Source organism: Anoplopoma fimbria, chromosome 5, assembly GCF_027596085.1.
Source record: "Anoplopoma fimbria isolate UVic2021 breed Golden Eagle Sablefish chromosome 5, Afim_UVic_2022, whole genome shotgun sequence".
NCBI classification, from domain to species: Eukaryota; Metazoa; Chordata; class Actinopteri; order Perciformes; family Anoplopomatidae; genus Anoplopoma; species Anoplopoma fimbria.
The window spans coordinates 14792947-14808781 of NC_072453.1; the positions used below are offsets into that span (position 1 = coordinate 14792947).

Here is a 15835-nt window from a genome sequence, read left to right on the forward strand (position 1 = left end):
TACAGTCACCAGTAAACCATATTAAATACTAAAAACATGTGTATGAACCATCCATATGAATAATTAAAAGTGTTTGCTGCCCATAAACCAGCAGTAAGATAAAATTATTATATTCCTTTATTGATCCCCATGGGGGAAATTCAAGTGTTGCAGCAGCTCAACTACACAGACAGACAATAAATACACATACTATACAACTACACAGACACAGACAATAAATACACATACTATACAACTACACAGACACAGACAATAAATACACATACTATACAACTACACAGACACAGACAATAAATACACATACTATACAACAAAATAAGATAAAATAAGATAATCCTTTATTAGTCCCGCAGTGGGGAAATTTACAGGATTACAGCAGCATAGGTTATAGTGCAAACAAGATACATAGTAAAAGATAAACAAGATTTAAAAAAAAGTATTATAAATAAGCAATAAAAACAGTAAAGAATCCACAATAACTGAAATATTACATTACATTACAGTCATTTAGCAGACGCTTTTATCCAAAGCGACTTACAGGAAATGTATTCAACATAGGTATTATATATACAGACAGAAAACTATTATAGCTATAATTGCACAGTGTATTTGTATTGCACAGGTTTTTAGTGTCATGTGTCATTTGATCTACTGGGAGCAAAGTTGGTTGTGTAACCTGACAGCAGACGGAAGAAAGTAGGGTATATATGAAATTGATACTTACATTTCTCTGCATACTTTACATCGTTGAGTATAAATAATAAATTGTGATTTTTGATATGTTGAAACATAAGTTACAATATGCCTTGTTATCGACAGTGATCGCTGAATAATGCCCCTTTGAAAAATATAGAACCTAGTTAAGCTGATGCTTTAATAACAGACTTTTTTATTTTAAAAATTATAAAAAATGGAAAGTGCATATTGCATATTGTAGCCCCTGTTTTTTATTTCCTTCTCTGCCGTCACTCCAGGGCATTGATTTGGGTTTTGTATGCTCTCAATCATTTCATATATATCAGACATTCATATATATTTATGAAATATAATTTGCAATAAGGAAAATAACATATACAAAAAAAAAATGTATGGATCAGGTATGGATACTAATGTCACAGGACAATATCCAAACATAATATAAATACAGTTAAATTAAATGTGTTGGGACAGAAGTACTTGAGAATGAATTCCATCCTGACCCTTTGACCTTTGCCGCATCGAGGCTACTGCGCATGCGCATTACTTTCACTTCTTCTACCGACACGTGTACTCAGGTACACTATTGAATGTGCAATATAAAACCATTACGTTTAATTGTCGCCATTTGCTTATGATCCTGTTAACCTAGTTGGCAGCTGCAGCCATGTATCGTTCATTTTCTCCAAACCTGGTCCGACCCAACCTGCCCTTGAGGAAGCCCTCATCCAGCCCCATGGCTCTGTGCACCCCGAGGCCTCCTGCTCCTCCAGGACACCTCTCCGGGCCCGATACAGCAACTGTGCTGCCCGCCTCAGGTGCCATTGGAGAGGGTAAATCAATACAATCATCACTACTTATATTTTTCTAATTTTGACAATTGCACAGTGCAATGTTAATCCTTGAACATTACCAAATATACAACATTACATTGGATCTGATACTTCAATATCTTCATTCTTTTTTTTTTTTGCAGACCCCAAGAATCCACCAGTCTGCATGGATCAATCTGCAGTATGCAAAAAAAAAAAAAAAAAGTTGCAGTTCTTCATGGATAACTGAATCAATGTGTTTTGCTCAACATTGCCATTTTTCCACAATTTATTTTTCTTTTGCTTTCATAGGTGTTAGGATCCATACCACCAGCACTGACTGTATATTTCTGCAACTACTGTGGTCAGCAAGGTAATATTGTCGCCATTGAAGTCATATATATATACTTGTAAAGGGGTTTGTAAAGTTCCAGCAGCTTTGCACCTTGTAGGGTAACAGTATACAAATGTTTATCCACCTGCCGTCAGTGGCAAATTCTGTTATATTGACATAGTTTTTTTTTTTTTTAAATGAGCAGTAAAATGTGTATTTTTAGTTTTAAAGTGCGTTTTTGCTTCACCAACGCGTGTCATACATCAGAGTGGCATTGCGGAAGATGCAGTCATGGAGGATGACATTCTCCAAAAATCATGTTAAACATTGTATAAATTTATAAACAACTTGTAAAATGAATACATTATAAACTTGTTCATAATGTTGATTAGCTGTTGACTTTAGGTCAAATACATGTCAGGATTTTGTCCTCGGATCACATGCATTTATCTCAGCTATGGCAAGATGTTGTCTGGTGAAAGCATGATGATGATGAACACATAAATGGGTCAGTCTTGTCAGTGATGGAGGCAAATTAACTACAATGTTGATGACCCTTTTAGATAATTTCATCTCAACATACAAAAGTGATGGTTTTGGAGTGTTCCATGCCTTTTTTTTTTTTTTTTATTATGTCCCAATACCATGGTGCATGGAATGCAACACATTTCCTCATGGTGGTTTTATGAGCCTCAGCGCGTCTTTGTGTTTAAATTTGGTACAATTAGCAGTTTCTAATTAACCAGTATTCCCTTAACAGGAAATTTTCGGTGCAAGCGCTGCAAAAAGACGCCTTACTGCTCTGTGACGTGTCAGACAGAAGACTGGAAGGCACACAGACACATGTGCAAGTCCATTGATCCAGAACCTATAAAGTAAGCTAGGTCAACCCAGAGTACCACTGACCGTCAGCTGTGATGTTTTTTCAACGCGAACAATAAACAACCAGTTTGTGAAACACCAGTCAAGAGTTAAATCATTATATAATGTCCACTAGATGATGTCCACTCACTTTTTTCTTTTGATCTAAGTGAGAAACTTAAGGAAACCACAGCTTTGCCAGTGACAGGAGACACAGCTGGCCTGCTTGAGTCTAAGGTAATTGCAGTGATTTGGAGATCTAGAAATCCCTCTATGTAAGGGATTTGTTATCTATGTTTAACCTCTGTTTATTAAAGCAAGGTGATGCACCCAGCCTCCAGAGGGTCTATTTGAAGGACTTGCAAATTACTAAAATCATCAAGGGAACTGACATCCAGGTACAAAAAAAACCCAGTTTGCCAACTTTTAAGACAGATCAAGCCAATGTTATTGAATACAAAAGCGCACTGTCTTTTTGTTGTCATTGTGTGTGTCTTTTAGGGATCTGTTGTAGAGTTCTACAGCCCCGGCAGGTTTTTCCTTCTTGCCCAAAGCCCTGAGCTTCTGGAAGCTCTGCAAAACATCAGCACAGAGCTTAAGAAAACGTACAGCTGCCCATCAGTGACGACGTACGTTCCCCATGTTGGAGAGGTCTGCGCGGTTCAGTTCTCCTGTGATCTGGTGAGCAGAGGCCTTCTCGAGCAAATTGATAGGAGACACTAACTTATATATGCAATAATAATTGTGTATTTGTTTAGTCTTTCACTGTGCCACTTGTGTGTTTGCTTCTATTTTTGGCGTGTAGAACTGGTACAGAGGCCTGGTCCAGACTTTGGCTGCTGACCAGAAGATGGCTAATGTCCTTTACATTGACTTTGGCAATGAAGAGGATGTCCCTGTGGACAGGATTAAGCCCCTGGCTGCTAATATCCAGCCATTTTGTCCATGCGTGAGTGCATATTCACCCCATTCAAATATGTTTTTTTTTTTTAATTGTTTAAAGCATGGTTGTGATAAAACTCCCACTACATTCACGCCGACAGTTTGCGGCGTCTTACAGCTGGCATGATGACACTAGCACTTGCATCTATTACTTCCAGGCGATGGAGTGCTGTATCACCGGGGTGGTTCCAGCGGCTGGTAACTGGTCATGCGAGTGCTGTATTTCAGTGAAACAGCTGTTGGCTGGCAAGACCGTGACTGTTAGGCTGATGGAAACACAAGAAAATAATCGCATCCATTCGGTGGATATCCTACTTTCAATGGGTAAGTTATAGGAGTTGGGAATGCTGATGAATAACATGATGTGTTTAAAGTGGTAAAGTGTTCAAGGATTTGTTTTAAAGCCATAAAGACAACACCCTTTCTTTGTCTTTTTAGGGAAGAAATTGAGCGCATTCCTCCTTGAGCACGGTTATGCAGAAGAGGAAGCCGTCAACATAGCACCAACTCGGCAGGAAATAAGTAAGCCATATGTATAAAACCATCCCATCTGATATCAGACTGCAAACCAGGGATGAGACATTACGGGACAAACTGGGGAGAATAACTACATGTCCATTGTTACACCATACAGCTTGATGAAATATATTCTATACAAGTGCATTTTTGAGGGTTTAAAAAGTCATGAATGTCATTTAATTTATACCCAAAGAGTTGAGCTAAAATATTACAAGGCATTTAGCTTCTGGCAACATGAAATGTGATTGTTCAGCATCTGGATTTGTTGTGCTTTTGTTAAAAAGTGAGAATAATTAGAACAATTCAAGACACCGATCTATCCATATATATTTTTGTTGATACAGTAAAAGTTTGATTTTCCTTAGACGCCTTGGAGACTGCATCTTTGGAAAACTTCAGGCGTCTCTCTGATGGGAAGGATGACAACAGCTGGGCTCAGCCACCAGAGCCCCTGACTCAGGCAGTGGGTGACTCCTTCTCTGTTGTGATCACCCACCTCCAATCACCCAGTGAAATTATTGTACAGAAGGTGGAGAACGCTGGTAAGTAGTATTTTTTTGATCTGGTACACGCAATTTAAAACTCTGAAACTTCAACATGTATCTTTTAACATGAGCGCTTTTGGTTTACAGGAGTGATTCAGGAGTTGCAGCTGAAGCTGAGGGACCACTGCTTTCAGGCCACGCCCCCTCAGAACTTCAGGCCGGCCCCTGGCACAGTTTGCTGTGCACAGTTCTCAGGTGCAACACATTTAAGTATTTAGAATATATCACCCTTTAAAGCCTCCGAACACCACACAGAAGTTTTCCGTTAATCTGGCTGATCAGACTTCTTCTCAGGACTGTGTGGGCATGTATAGACTTATTGAGCTACATATTCCTGAGTCTCCAGCCTAATCCCAATGTCCACACTCACGGACTCACAGACTTTGGGGCGTGTTGCTGCAGAGTCTGTGAGGGTTTGGGGCTGTTCCACTGTCAAATTGACCAGTGCTTGAGAGCTCTCTATAAGACATTTAGAGACATTTTATGCACACTTTCTGTTAGTCTTTATATCTACAGACTTTTCCTGACGGAATTAACCACAATTCATAGGGTTGTGACGTTAAATACGGGGCTGCGAAGGTAAACCCAGAGAGAGGGCACATGGGTGTTCAGTCTGGCATATTAAATAATCACACACACATTAACATAATGATTTATGGATTTAAAATGGTAAAAAAAAAGACACATGAAATCAGAGGAATGCAAGGATAGGCTTTATTATTAGTTTATTCATCAACCATTTATTTTCTTTGCCAATAAGGTAACATGATATGCTGCCCCAAAGTGCTGTCCTGTTTGTATTCAAACCATTTCATGCCCTTGCAGCCTCTAACACTCAACCAACCATTTACCAGATTACCTCAGTTAAATCCCTGAGATTTAAGGGTTTAAGGTTTTAGGGGGGGGGGCATTGTTATTGGGCAACCTTTGTTGAATTTTTTTTTGAGGACGGGGTAAAATTACATCTTTATTATTCTTATCGGTAGATAAATATTTGTGGCCTTATAGAGTCCAATCAAAGCTCCGGCACACCTTTAACCTAAGCAGAGGTCTCATCAGCTGTAACTGACAACACCTGTGTGGGTTGTCAGGAGGCTTTAACACTTTAACAGCTAGAGACAGTTTGGTTATGTTGTCTACTAAAGTAAACCAGTATCACTATAGTAGCCTAACAAGTGAACACATGATGCATGACATTTCAAACTGCTGACGTTTCAGTCAAGTTTCAGTTGAACAAAGAGTTATTTTTGCCAAAAGATTAGTTTATTCCTTTCATGAATGTGTTTTCATGATTTGAAAATGCCTCAGGTCTGAAAGGTTCTCCAACCGACCAATTCACAGATTCAATAGGAGCGTGTACGTTTGTCTACGTTTCTACATTCAGCTTTCAAACATGGTGTCATAAAGTATAATATCGAATGAATACTTTCCCCTTGGTAGACGTACTTTGTGAACCTAAGCTCAGACATGTGTGTTTCTTCCAGAGGACAAGCAGTGGTACAGGGCTAAGGTTCTTGGTTATTCATCAGAGGAACGCGTCTGTGTCGGCTACCTCGATTTTGGCAACTCTGAGGAGGTGGATTTAGGCAACCTGCAGCCTATCAGCACTTCACTACTGGCCCTGCCAATGCAGGCCATGCCTTGTGTTCTAGCAGGTTGTGTATTCACTATAAGGCACATTGTAAATAGTAAACTTTACCAGAGTGTGAAACTGTGTTCAACAGATCTGCTTTGAGTCACAGACCTAAAGATTCTTTAATTGTTTTTCTTTACTTTTTTCTTTGGTAACACTTAACACTAACTAAATAAATATTGGACCGTAATGTCACCAGGAGGTTGCCTTGCCTTCACTCCATATACATTAAGGCGAGACACGACAGGCAAAAAACATTTTAAGCACTGATCAACTTGGAGAGTTTTGGCCTTTATGCTTCTTCTTTCAGACTAGTGAAAAGAAAACACCCCATATACACATTGAGGTGGTTACTTTGCTACACGCTGTCTATTTGCATCTGTAGATTTCTCCTTAATTTATATATATATATACACACAAACAAACAAACAAACAAATCCCTAATTCACCTTACATTCACAAACGCACATTTGTCTTTCTGTAACGAGTTGTCTCTCACACCCTCTCAAGCATCTGTCGTTGGGCTCCTTTCTAGGGGTGCAGCCAGTTGGGGAGAGCTGGTCAGAAGACTGCCTGCTGGCTCTGCGCCGAAGGGTATCCAACCGAATACTGCGCATTGAGATCCAGGGCGCACACGATGACAAAGCTCTAGTGGCCATGATTGATGAGGCCAGCGATCCTCAGGCCAACGTAGCCGAGCTGTTGAGCTCTGCTGGTTTCGCTGCACCTGCTCCTCTTCCAGCCGGTGGTGACCAGCAGGCTGACCGGACAGCAACTGCTGCTGTGGAGCCACAAGGTGGGAAGTGTCTGAAATTTATCTGACACATTGATATGTAAATAAAAGCATGTTCAATCTAAAACAAAAATCCTCAAATTGAAGCAATTATTGTTGCTTTTTTTTTAAGTGTTTAACCATGAAGGTGACTATGAGGTTAATGTTAGTTAAACTGAAATCTGAAATGAGTCTGTCTACATTTTATCGAATATTCGTACCATAGTCTTTCAATTAGAGACTTTTATGGTTATATTTTTAGTTTTTGGCTCTCAAACAGACAGTAAGACCTAAATGTTGGGCATTTTTTGTGTTTGAATGTGCATTTCAGAGCCTGCCCCTACCTGTGAGACTCTGGTGTGGTCTTGTACTGAGCTTCCCTGTGACGGCCAGACAGTGGCACTGCTTGCTAGTGTCGTGGAGAACCCTGGAGAGTTTTACTGCCGCATCAACAATCCTACAGGTATTGCTGTTTCTTTGGCCCCGGGGGCTGTAGATTAACTCACTACCAGAATGATGCAAGTGACTTTAAACTTTTTGGGAAACACTACAGTGTTTATGATATTATACCATGGTCATGATCATTACATTACATTACAGCCATTTAGCAGACTTGCACCCATGACATGGTCATGATCATTTCAGATGTTAATGATCGGCTAACGTTTCTCATTTTTTGTGTTTGTGTTTGTCAGACCATCAGCGGCTGATAGAGCTGGGGACTGAGTTGAAACGGCATTGTGAGGCAAAGGTGTCACCTTTTGAGCCCAAAGTAGGGGAGCCCTGTTGTGCCATGTTTCCTGGTGAGATTATTTATTGTACCACTGGTTGTGTTAAACATTCAGAATCCTCCTTTGTTTTTTTGTGGAAAAAAATTAGTGTATAATGTGCTTTTTGCTCCCCAGGTGATGGAGAGTGGTATCGGGCTATGGTTAACGGGCTGTCTGAAGAAGTGTCTGTATACTTTGTGGACTATGGTTATAGCATGAAAGTGGAAAAGAAACACCTTCGATCCGTTGCAAACCGACTTCTGACTCTACCCTTCCAGGCAATTCGCTGCTGGCTCGCAGGTTCGTGTATGTGTTTGTGAGTGTGTGTGTGTGTGTGTGTGAGAGAAAGGAGCAACTGTTAGTGTGAATAAGAAAGAGGAAGTAAAAGTGTTAACTCAAATATGTATGAAGTAATTTCTCAAATGAAATATGTTCTTATTTAGCAGCCAAGATCATTTCTCAATTTCTTTTCCTTATTCGGGATTTTATCTGGGGATGCTTGGTAGAAACCATAAATCATCGATAGTATTAAAGGCCATGGGAGCTCAAACTTGTATGTTCTTTGGCATATTCAGCCAAGTGATGAATGTTATCACTCTAAGATCCTTTCTTCACTGTGTGCCTGCACACCAGACTGAACTTTTGCACAAATGTAAGTATTTTCTTGGATAGATGGATAACAGAGGCATGAAACAAGGTCTTAACAATACATTTCTTACAAAGAGTGTGTGTTTGGTCTCAGGTGTGGAGCCTCTGGGATCGGAGTGGAGCAGTGAAGCGCTGTTGTGGTTCCAGACTCTGGTGGACGGCGAGCAGCTCTCTGCACGAGTCCTTTCTGTCACTGCACAAGGTTACGGTTTGGAGCTGGAGGGCAGAGGGCAGAATGTGGCAACAGCCCTCATTTCTGAGCAACTAGCCAAACTTCCTGGAGTACTACCCACAGAGACACATGCAACCACTGGCTCTGGACACAAACACCAAGAGCAAATAGTTGCGCATGCCTCCAACCAGACAGGAGCCGGTTCCAAAGAGATGCCAACCGAGGGGCTGACTGCAATGCCATCACAAGGTCAGCCAGAGGACATGAGTCCTTAAGATGCAATGCAATGGTTGATGTTTTGAGAAGTCAATTTGAAATTGTCTGTTTTTAATCCTGTTTTAGCCCCGTGTTTCCCTGTGGACTGGAAGACAGTGGAGCTGCCTCTCAACGACACTTTCCAGCCTTGTATTGCTGCCGTCACCAGTCCTTCCCTCTTCTACCTGCTAAGTCCCAGCCAGGGTCAGAACACTCCCTTTTCTCCCTGTCGGTTATAAGTAAATGCTCAAATGGTGAACATGTTATACTCCTTCCTGTTGTAATTACTGTGTTGTTGTTGTGCAGTGGACCAGCAGAAGCTTCAGGGGGTGATGATGGAGCTGGCCGCCTACTGCAGCAACATTCAGGCCTCTTTATCTTCCATTGTCCTGAGCAGACCAGCTCCAGGGGCTGCATGCTGTGCCCAGTTCTCTGGTGAGTGACTTGTTATTCCATAAATGCATTCTGTTCATCACAAAGGGATGAACATGCAATAAAAGCATGTGTGGCCAGCCCGGCTATGACAATAATGACAATAAAGCAAAGAAAAGTGAGCGTAACTTGATTCTCTGCTCAGGTAGCAATAACTCCACTTAATCTTTACATAGCAAATGGTTGTTTGCTGGTATAATAATGCTCTGACTATGGAATTCAGCACACTCAAAAACACACTCAAAAAAAGGATTTATGATAGCAGTATTAATGTTTAAACATCATAATGATATATGTAGAATCTTCTTATTTTTTGCTTTTATGCAAAAAAAGAAAATGCATGAGATTAGATTCCAGTTGAGTTTTGCACAGCATATTTGCTTTCAACATCATGGTTTATAAGAAAATTGCACCCAGAGTTAATAGATACTGTCAGCAGGTGAAAAATCCCTTTACTCAGGCAGCATCATCCGCACTCATCATAAAATGACGAGACCGGATAAGGTCAGACCAGCTGATCCGTGATTGAGCTATTACACTCAGAGGAAAAACACTCACAATCTGCCACCATGAATTCCCTTCTATCGTTCTCCCATCCAGTTTTTATGTTCCCTCTCCAACTGTTGTTGAGACCCCACCTGCAGTTTTTGCCCCTGCAGACCTAAGCTGGTAATTTGGTGTCTGCTAGTAGATATAATTACACAGCGCGTCTGCAGCTGAGCGTAGCAGCGGTTCTTCTTTAAACATAGTATACAAGTAGGAGACTATAGCCTGGCATACATTCCGCAGCTCAGCTAACAACAGGGTCCGTTTTACTGGAGTGCAGTCTATGGTTCGTAGCAGGTAGGGGGATGTGTAGGTAGCGTTATCTGTCGTCTCCTAAAAGCTGGATTCAAGGCTTTCAATAAGGATTTAAGAAAAATGTATTGTCATTATGCAACACGAGGTTGGACAACGAAAGGCAATTGTAGCCCTTTTCCCCACAAGGAGAAAATGCATCCTCCTGCCCCTCCGCCTTTCAAGTGCAGCTTGATCAAGGACAGCATGATGGAGAAAGGTCCCCGTTACTGGGTTAGCCTGAATATTACTGCGACCGACGAGCAGATTGAGTGGTGGAATCGCTTCAGGGCCTAGCTGGGTTAGCTTAGCTTCCATCTTGGTTCTCCTCCCTCTCAACTCTGCTTTCAGTGGCGCTTGGTACGCCGGCTGTGGCGGTGATCGTCTAAAGGTCCGCTTCCCGCAAATGAATCCAATCCCCACTCTTCTTTCTCCGAGGTTGATGAGAGTATTCTGTCAGATGCCATACGTGCTCCAGTATTAAGGACAAAAGACAACATTTAAGACCAAAATGTAGCAAAATTCATGGGAGCTACTGGCCGCAGCATGTACATGCGAGGACATTGCCAATCCTACTGATCAACAAAATATGGACGATTACCTACTTAAGAAAGGTTTTGCGCAATGATGGCCTTCCACAACTCTTCCAAAACTAAATGGAAATGATTTATTATTGTTAAACTGCCAGTAAATGGAATTAAACACCCTGTTTGAACTTTTATTTTCAGCCGACAGTAACTGGTACCGTGCGGTTGTCCTGGAGGTCGGTGAGAATGAGATGAGCGTCATCTATGCAGATTACGGCAACTCTGAGAAGGTGCCTTTCTCCCGTGTCTTGCCCATCCCCATGACTCTGCTGCAGCTCCCCTTTCAGGTCACTCGTTGCACCCTCACTGGTGAGTAATTCTTGTTATATTATTTAGTATTTAAAACTCAACCACAAGTGTTTTATTTGTTATTCCCCCCTCCCCTCCCCTTTTCCTTTCTAGGTAAAGAACATTTCCCTGCAGAGTTTCCAGAGGAAGTGCAGCAGATGTTTCATAGCCTGCTGTTGAATGGCGTCCTCGCCACTGTCCAGTCCTTCAATGGCTCTGAAAACGTTCTCTCACTCACTCTGCCCACTGAGAAGGGCGGGGGAAACATCACCACCATGATCTTGGATGCACTACGGGCCATGGCCAAGAGTAGTCCTTGCAGATCCAACATGCAGAACGTTGACCAAACTGACAGCAGTGCGTCTGCTGCCAGCAGTAAAGCCGTGCCTGACTGCCCCCTGCCCATGTCCAAATCTGAAACCCAAAAGGGGCTTGAAAATACAGCAGCTACCACCGGCCTAACCACAAACCCAGAGCCAGCACCCCAGACTCCCCGGCAGAAAATAAATGCATCTGCTGTGACAATCAACGGTGGGTCAAATAACAATTTCACAATGTGTTGTTTATTTATTTTTGGCTAGTCTCAACTTATACACTATAAATTCAACAACATATCCTTGCGAACCTAGTATATATTTTATATTGTCACAATTTATGACATGCATCATATTGCTGTACCTAACTTGAGTCAAAATGTTGGAAAGAAGAGCAACAAGTAATAGTTATTCAAATAATTGATATAATGGAATTGTTTTTACTGTTTAGCTGATTAATCGATGAATCTATACCTAAATACATGATCCAGGATGGCTCATGAGGTGCAGTCAGTGCTGAAACCAAGCTGCAGTTGTAATTATGTTTTGCTTTTCAGAAGATCCAGTTAAGAAGATTATTGAGCAAATGGAGCCTCCATGCAAAATATCAAATGGTAATGGTTTGATTGCTTTAAAGGTTCAGTTCACCCCGAAATCACAAATACATATTTTTACTCTCACGAGTAGTGCTATTTATCAGTCTTTACTGTTTTGGTGTGAGTTGCCTAATTTCGGAGAATTGGGGGGGATTATCTCGAGTAACTAGATCTTGATTTACAATAAAATTCAAAGGTAGATATCGCTATGGCCAAGATCTCCAAAACTAGGCAACTTGCACCAAAACAATATATGACATTTTTTTATTTTATTTCGGTTCCTTTTTAAAACTAGAACAATGACAACCTTACTTGTTCTGCAATTCGATTGTGTAGCATTCCGTCTGCTCTCTATCTGAATCCTAGATCCTCAGACATCTGACTGCTGCTGTCTGAAGCTGACGACAAAGGTCAGAGCTGGTTCCACCATTTTTAGAAATGGTCTTAGAATTGTTTTAATTTAATTTGATAGAACATTGCTTAAGTTTGAAGCTAGGAGTGAGTGGCAAATGTATAACATATTTTTTATAACCTTTCACAGATTGACCGCCTGGAACAGTTGGTGCAGCAGCAGCTTTCTCTCATCACACTGTTAGTGGGGCAGAAAAAATACGATTAACCAATTTCAAAACTGTATGGTCTTATTGACAAACTTGTTAAAATCAAGCCTCTTGTTTTTTTTTTTATTTATTTCCGGCCATGTTTCTGAATATGGACTCCCATAAGCAGCCATTCAGCTTGTAATTTTAATTTTCTCACCTTTATTCCAGAAGTTGCCATCCAGGTTTTAATTTGACTTCCTTTAGAGTGAATCTGTTGTTTACTGACCATTCCCTTTGTTCAGGGCTTTTATGGTTTTAACTTGTGGTTAAATTCCAGTACTTTATTATGTTTTAATACTTCTGGAGGGTTTTCATATAAAAAAAAAAAATCTTAATGCACTTATTAGGTTTGAGTTGCCAGAAAACTCTGCAACAAAAAAATGTTTAACCTCAATTAACAAAAGTGTGTGTGTGTGTTTGTCTCCTGCTGTGCTGCCATCTGTTCAGTTTGGTTTCAGTCCTGTTCACCTGATCGGTTTATGTTCAACATGTGTTTCACTATTTGCATAAAGGTTCTGTGACAGTGAAGTGATTTTTTTATTTTGTGACTCATCTCTTTGGAAAATGTTGCCTTGTGCAAAATAATGGGGGGGAGAAAAAAAAAAAACTTTTGAGCGACAAAAATGCGCATTAACATACAAATACACACACAAAGTAAATGCTAGAGTTAATTCAAATTGTAGGGGGGAAAAAAAAAAAAAAGTTTTCTGGGAGGATGAAGAAACCATTCTTATAAGAGTACCAATGGGAACGACCCCACCGGTGCAGGTAGATGATGGGGGTGGGGGCAGGGAGAGGAGGTGGGGTCGCTGCTCTCCGGGCTGGAGCAGGAGGCAGCAGCAGTGGATCAGACCCGTCAGGACACTTGAGAGGTGTGAGGAGCCGGTGAGGACACTTTAAGGGGTTTTTTTGTGAACACTGAACAGGTAAGTGGAACTATTCAGTCGCTCATAGAGGGAGGAGGAGGAGGAGACCTGCAGCATGTCCGCAGAGCATGGACCTCTAGTGCTGCTGCTGTCTGTGCCGGTGTGACTTGAAATCAGCTTTTATGAAAATGTGAAAATATAAATGCACAGTTTTTTGTGCATTTATATTTTTGCATCATCGTACAATTTCATACATTTCTTAATTTAAAAACAAATGCGATGAAGTCTGTCGGTATGATGCATTGCGATAAACAGCAGTATGACCGTGTAGTTACAATTCAATTCAGTTTATTTTGTATAGCCCAGAATCACAAATTACAAATTTGCCTCAGAGGGCTTTACAATCTGTGCTTCCCTCACAGGTACACGTTATAGGTAAGCAGTGAAGGTATTTACATCAGGCCTGTTTAAAATAAGTCTGCAGTTGGAGCTAAATAGACAACAGATTGTCTAAAGGCAACAAAATGCTTCCCCTCAACATCGACCTACTTGGTGCTTAAATATGCTGACAGGCTTCACTTTGTTTGTCTTCTACTGTTGCATGTCAGGGTCATAACCTCTGGCCCCATCTTAAACCTGCCTTGACACATTTAAGAGTGACCAGATGTTGCAAGATAACAGGCTAAAAAAAAAGCAACCAGGAAAGTAAACAGGTTTAAATAGAAATGGTGTTTTTTTTGAAGAATGTCCTTTTAAGTGGTAGGTGTGATTTTGCTTGACTAATTCTTCTTAATCTATAAATTAAATCTCTTCATTTTGGGTGTTGTAATCTATACTGCAGATGTAGTATTGATGGATTGAGGATGTGATGTTTTATTACATTAGAATGTTTTTTTTTTTAGTCCAGTTTCCTAGTCATTTAAAATATAAATCTTCTCACTGAAGACTGTATCTGTGTGTGTGTGTGTGTGGTTGCCAGTTTGCTCGTGCAACACATTCCCATCCTCAAATGCATACCAGGACATTTTTAATTATAGTTAGTTCCGACTTTTAGTCAGAAAGTCACATTGGTGGTAGGGGGGGAGTTTCCACATTTGTTCTTCAGTTATTCTAAAAGTGGCTATTTCAGGTGACTCACCCTGAAATAATTTGAACCGTTGTTTGACACCACCAAGTACAGGTTAGTAGATCTTGGGATTGTTGTATGAAGTCGGTCCAAAAGCAAGCACTCCTTACTAATGACAGACTACAGAGTGGAGGCACTTTCCAACCTGCCGACCAATTCAAAGCAGACGCCACATCCATGGCTTAGGACTTCCTTTAAAAAAAATAGTGAATGCACTTGTAGGAATGTCCCAGTTTGCTTTTTTTCCCCGCTGTAGATAAGGACTGATAGCCCAAAGTATTGAGTTTAGGTTTTCTTTCTCAAGTCAGAAATCACTGAAATGTTACCTCACAAAATCACTCTGATCTGGCATTTATTGTCATGATTTTCAGTGAAATATTTTCAGTCCCTGAAGCAAGACAGGACTTTTATATCAGCAAGGACCAAACTTGCAGCCAGACAGAGCAGAAAGGTGTTCACTGACAGGCAGAGAGTGAGGAAAACCGAGAGATGAGGGCTGGACGGATCCAGAAGAATGCTTGTGAAGAGGGAGCCAATTTTGAGACAGGTGTGTGTGTATGTGTGTGTGTGTGTGTGATATGTACGCATGCATGACTGCTTCCTCCCATAACCATATGTATGTGTGTGTGTGTGTGTGTGTGTTCCCTGGCAGTAATGAAACCTCTTGTCCTGGTGCTGTACCATCGAGTGCACACATAGAGCATCAATAGCCCCTGGTGATGTTTATCAGCTCGGCGGCTTCTCAGACGGCCACTGCATGTCAGCTCTGCAGATCTGTATCGCAGACACACAGACTCCTCTTAAAGAGAGGCTTCAGCCTGCACACAATTCTATCTCTGTCTCCGAAATACACACAGCTGTAGCTGTAGGGAGGGTTTCTCTGGCACGTCTGTCCTCTTTATCCAACACACACACACACACACACACACACACACACACACACACAGAGGATATTATGGCCAAGCTTATCAGCAGCCAGAGTTAATCAAACCTTATCGTCAGCTGCTCAACTTCTTATGTGAACCCAGAGATACAGAATGAGGCAGGTCGGGTTGTTAATCCTTATTCAGATGTTCACTCAATTAACGGTTAACCAGTTACACCTGTGGGATTGAATGGCATTTAATATAGCAGCCTGGAATCATGTCTTTGTGAAGCTTATAATGGTTGTTGTAGTTTAATACAGTAGTTGGGTTTTTTTTTTACCACTATGAGAAATTTGCATTTT

The 15835-nt window shown here is 41.0% G+C and overlaps 1 protein-coding gene across 1 annotated transcript; it reads left to right on the top strand.

The window, feature by feature from the left end:
• The first annotated feature begins 1208 nt into the window (after positions 1–1208).
• On the top strand, positions 1209–13161 carry tdrd1 (tudor domain containing 1). Its single transcript, XM_054598715.1, has 25 exons — positions 1209–1529; positions 1673–1710; positions 1821–1881; positions 2603–2717; positions 2874–2940; positions 3021–3101; positions 3205–3384; positions 3509–3652; positions 3804–3969; positions 4084–4167; positions 4530–4706; positions 4797–4904; positions 6194–6364; positions 6878–7138; positions 7446–7577; positions 7810–7917; positions 8020–8184; positions 8627–8953; positions 9047–9163; positions 9266–9394; positions 10957–11124; positions 11218–11634; positions 11975–12031; positions 12380–12423; positions 12555–13161. The coding sequence occupies exons 1-25, from the start codon at positions 1364–1366 to the stop codon at positions 12630–12632; spliced, it is 3561 nt and encodes a 1186-aa protein (XP_054454690.1). The 5' UTR covers positions 1209–1363; the 3' UTR covers positions 12633–13161.
• Positions 13162–15835: the final 2674 nt, after the last annotated feature.

Excerpts from the sequence above, each read along its gene's own strand:
- tdrd1 (XM_054598715.1), top strand. The coding sequence starts at position 1,364 with ATGTATCGTTCATTTTCTCCAAACCTGGTCCGACCCAACCTGCCCTTG. Across the intron at positions 3,102-3,204 it reads TCAAGGGAACTGACATCCAG|GGATCTGTTGTAGAGTTCTA; the intron begins GTACAAAAAAAA and ends TGTGTCTTTTAG. Across the intron at positions 4,905-6,193 it reads TTGCTGTGCACAGTTCTCAG|AGGACAAGCAGTGGTACAGG; the intron begins GTGCAACACATT and ends TGTTTCTTCCAG.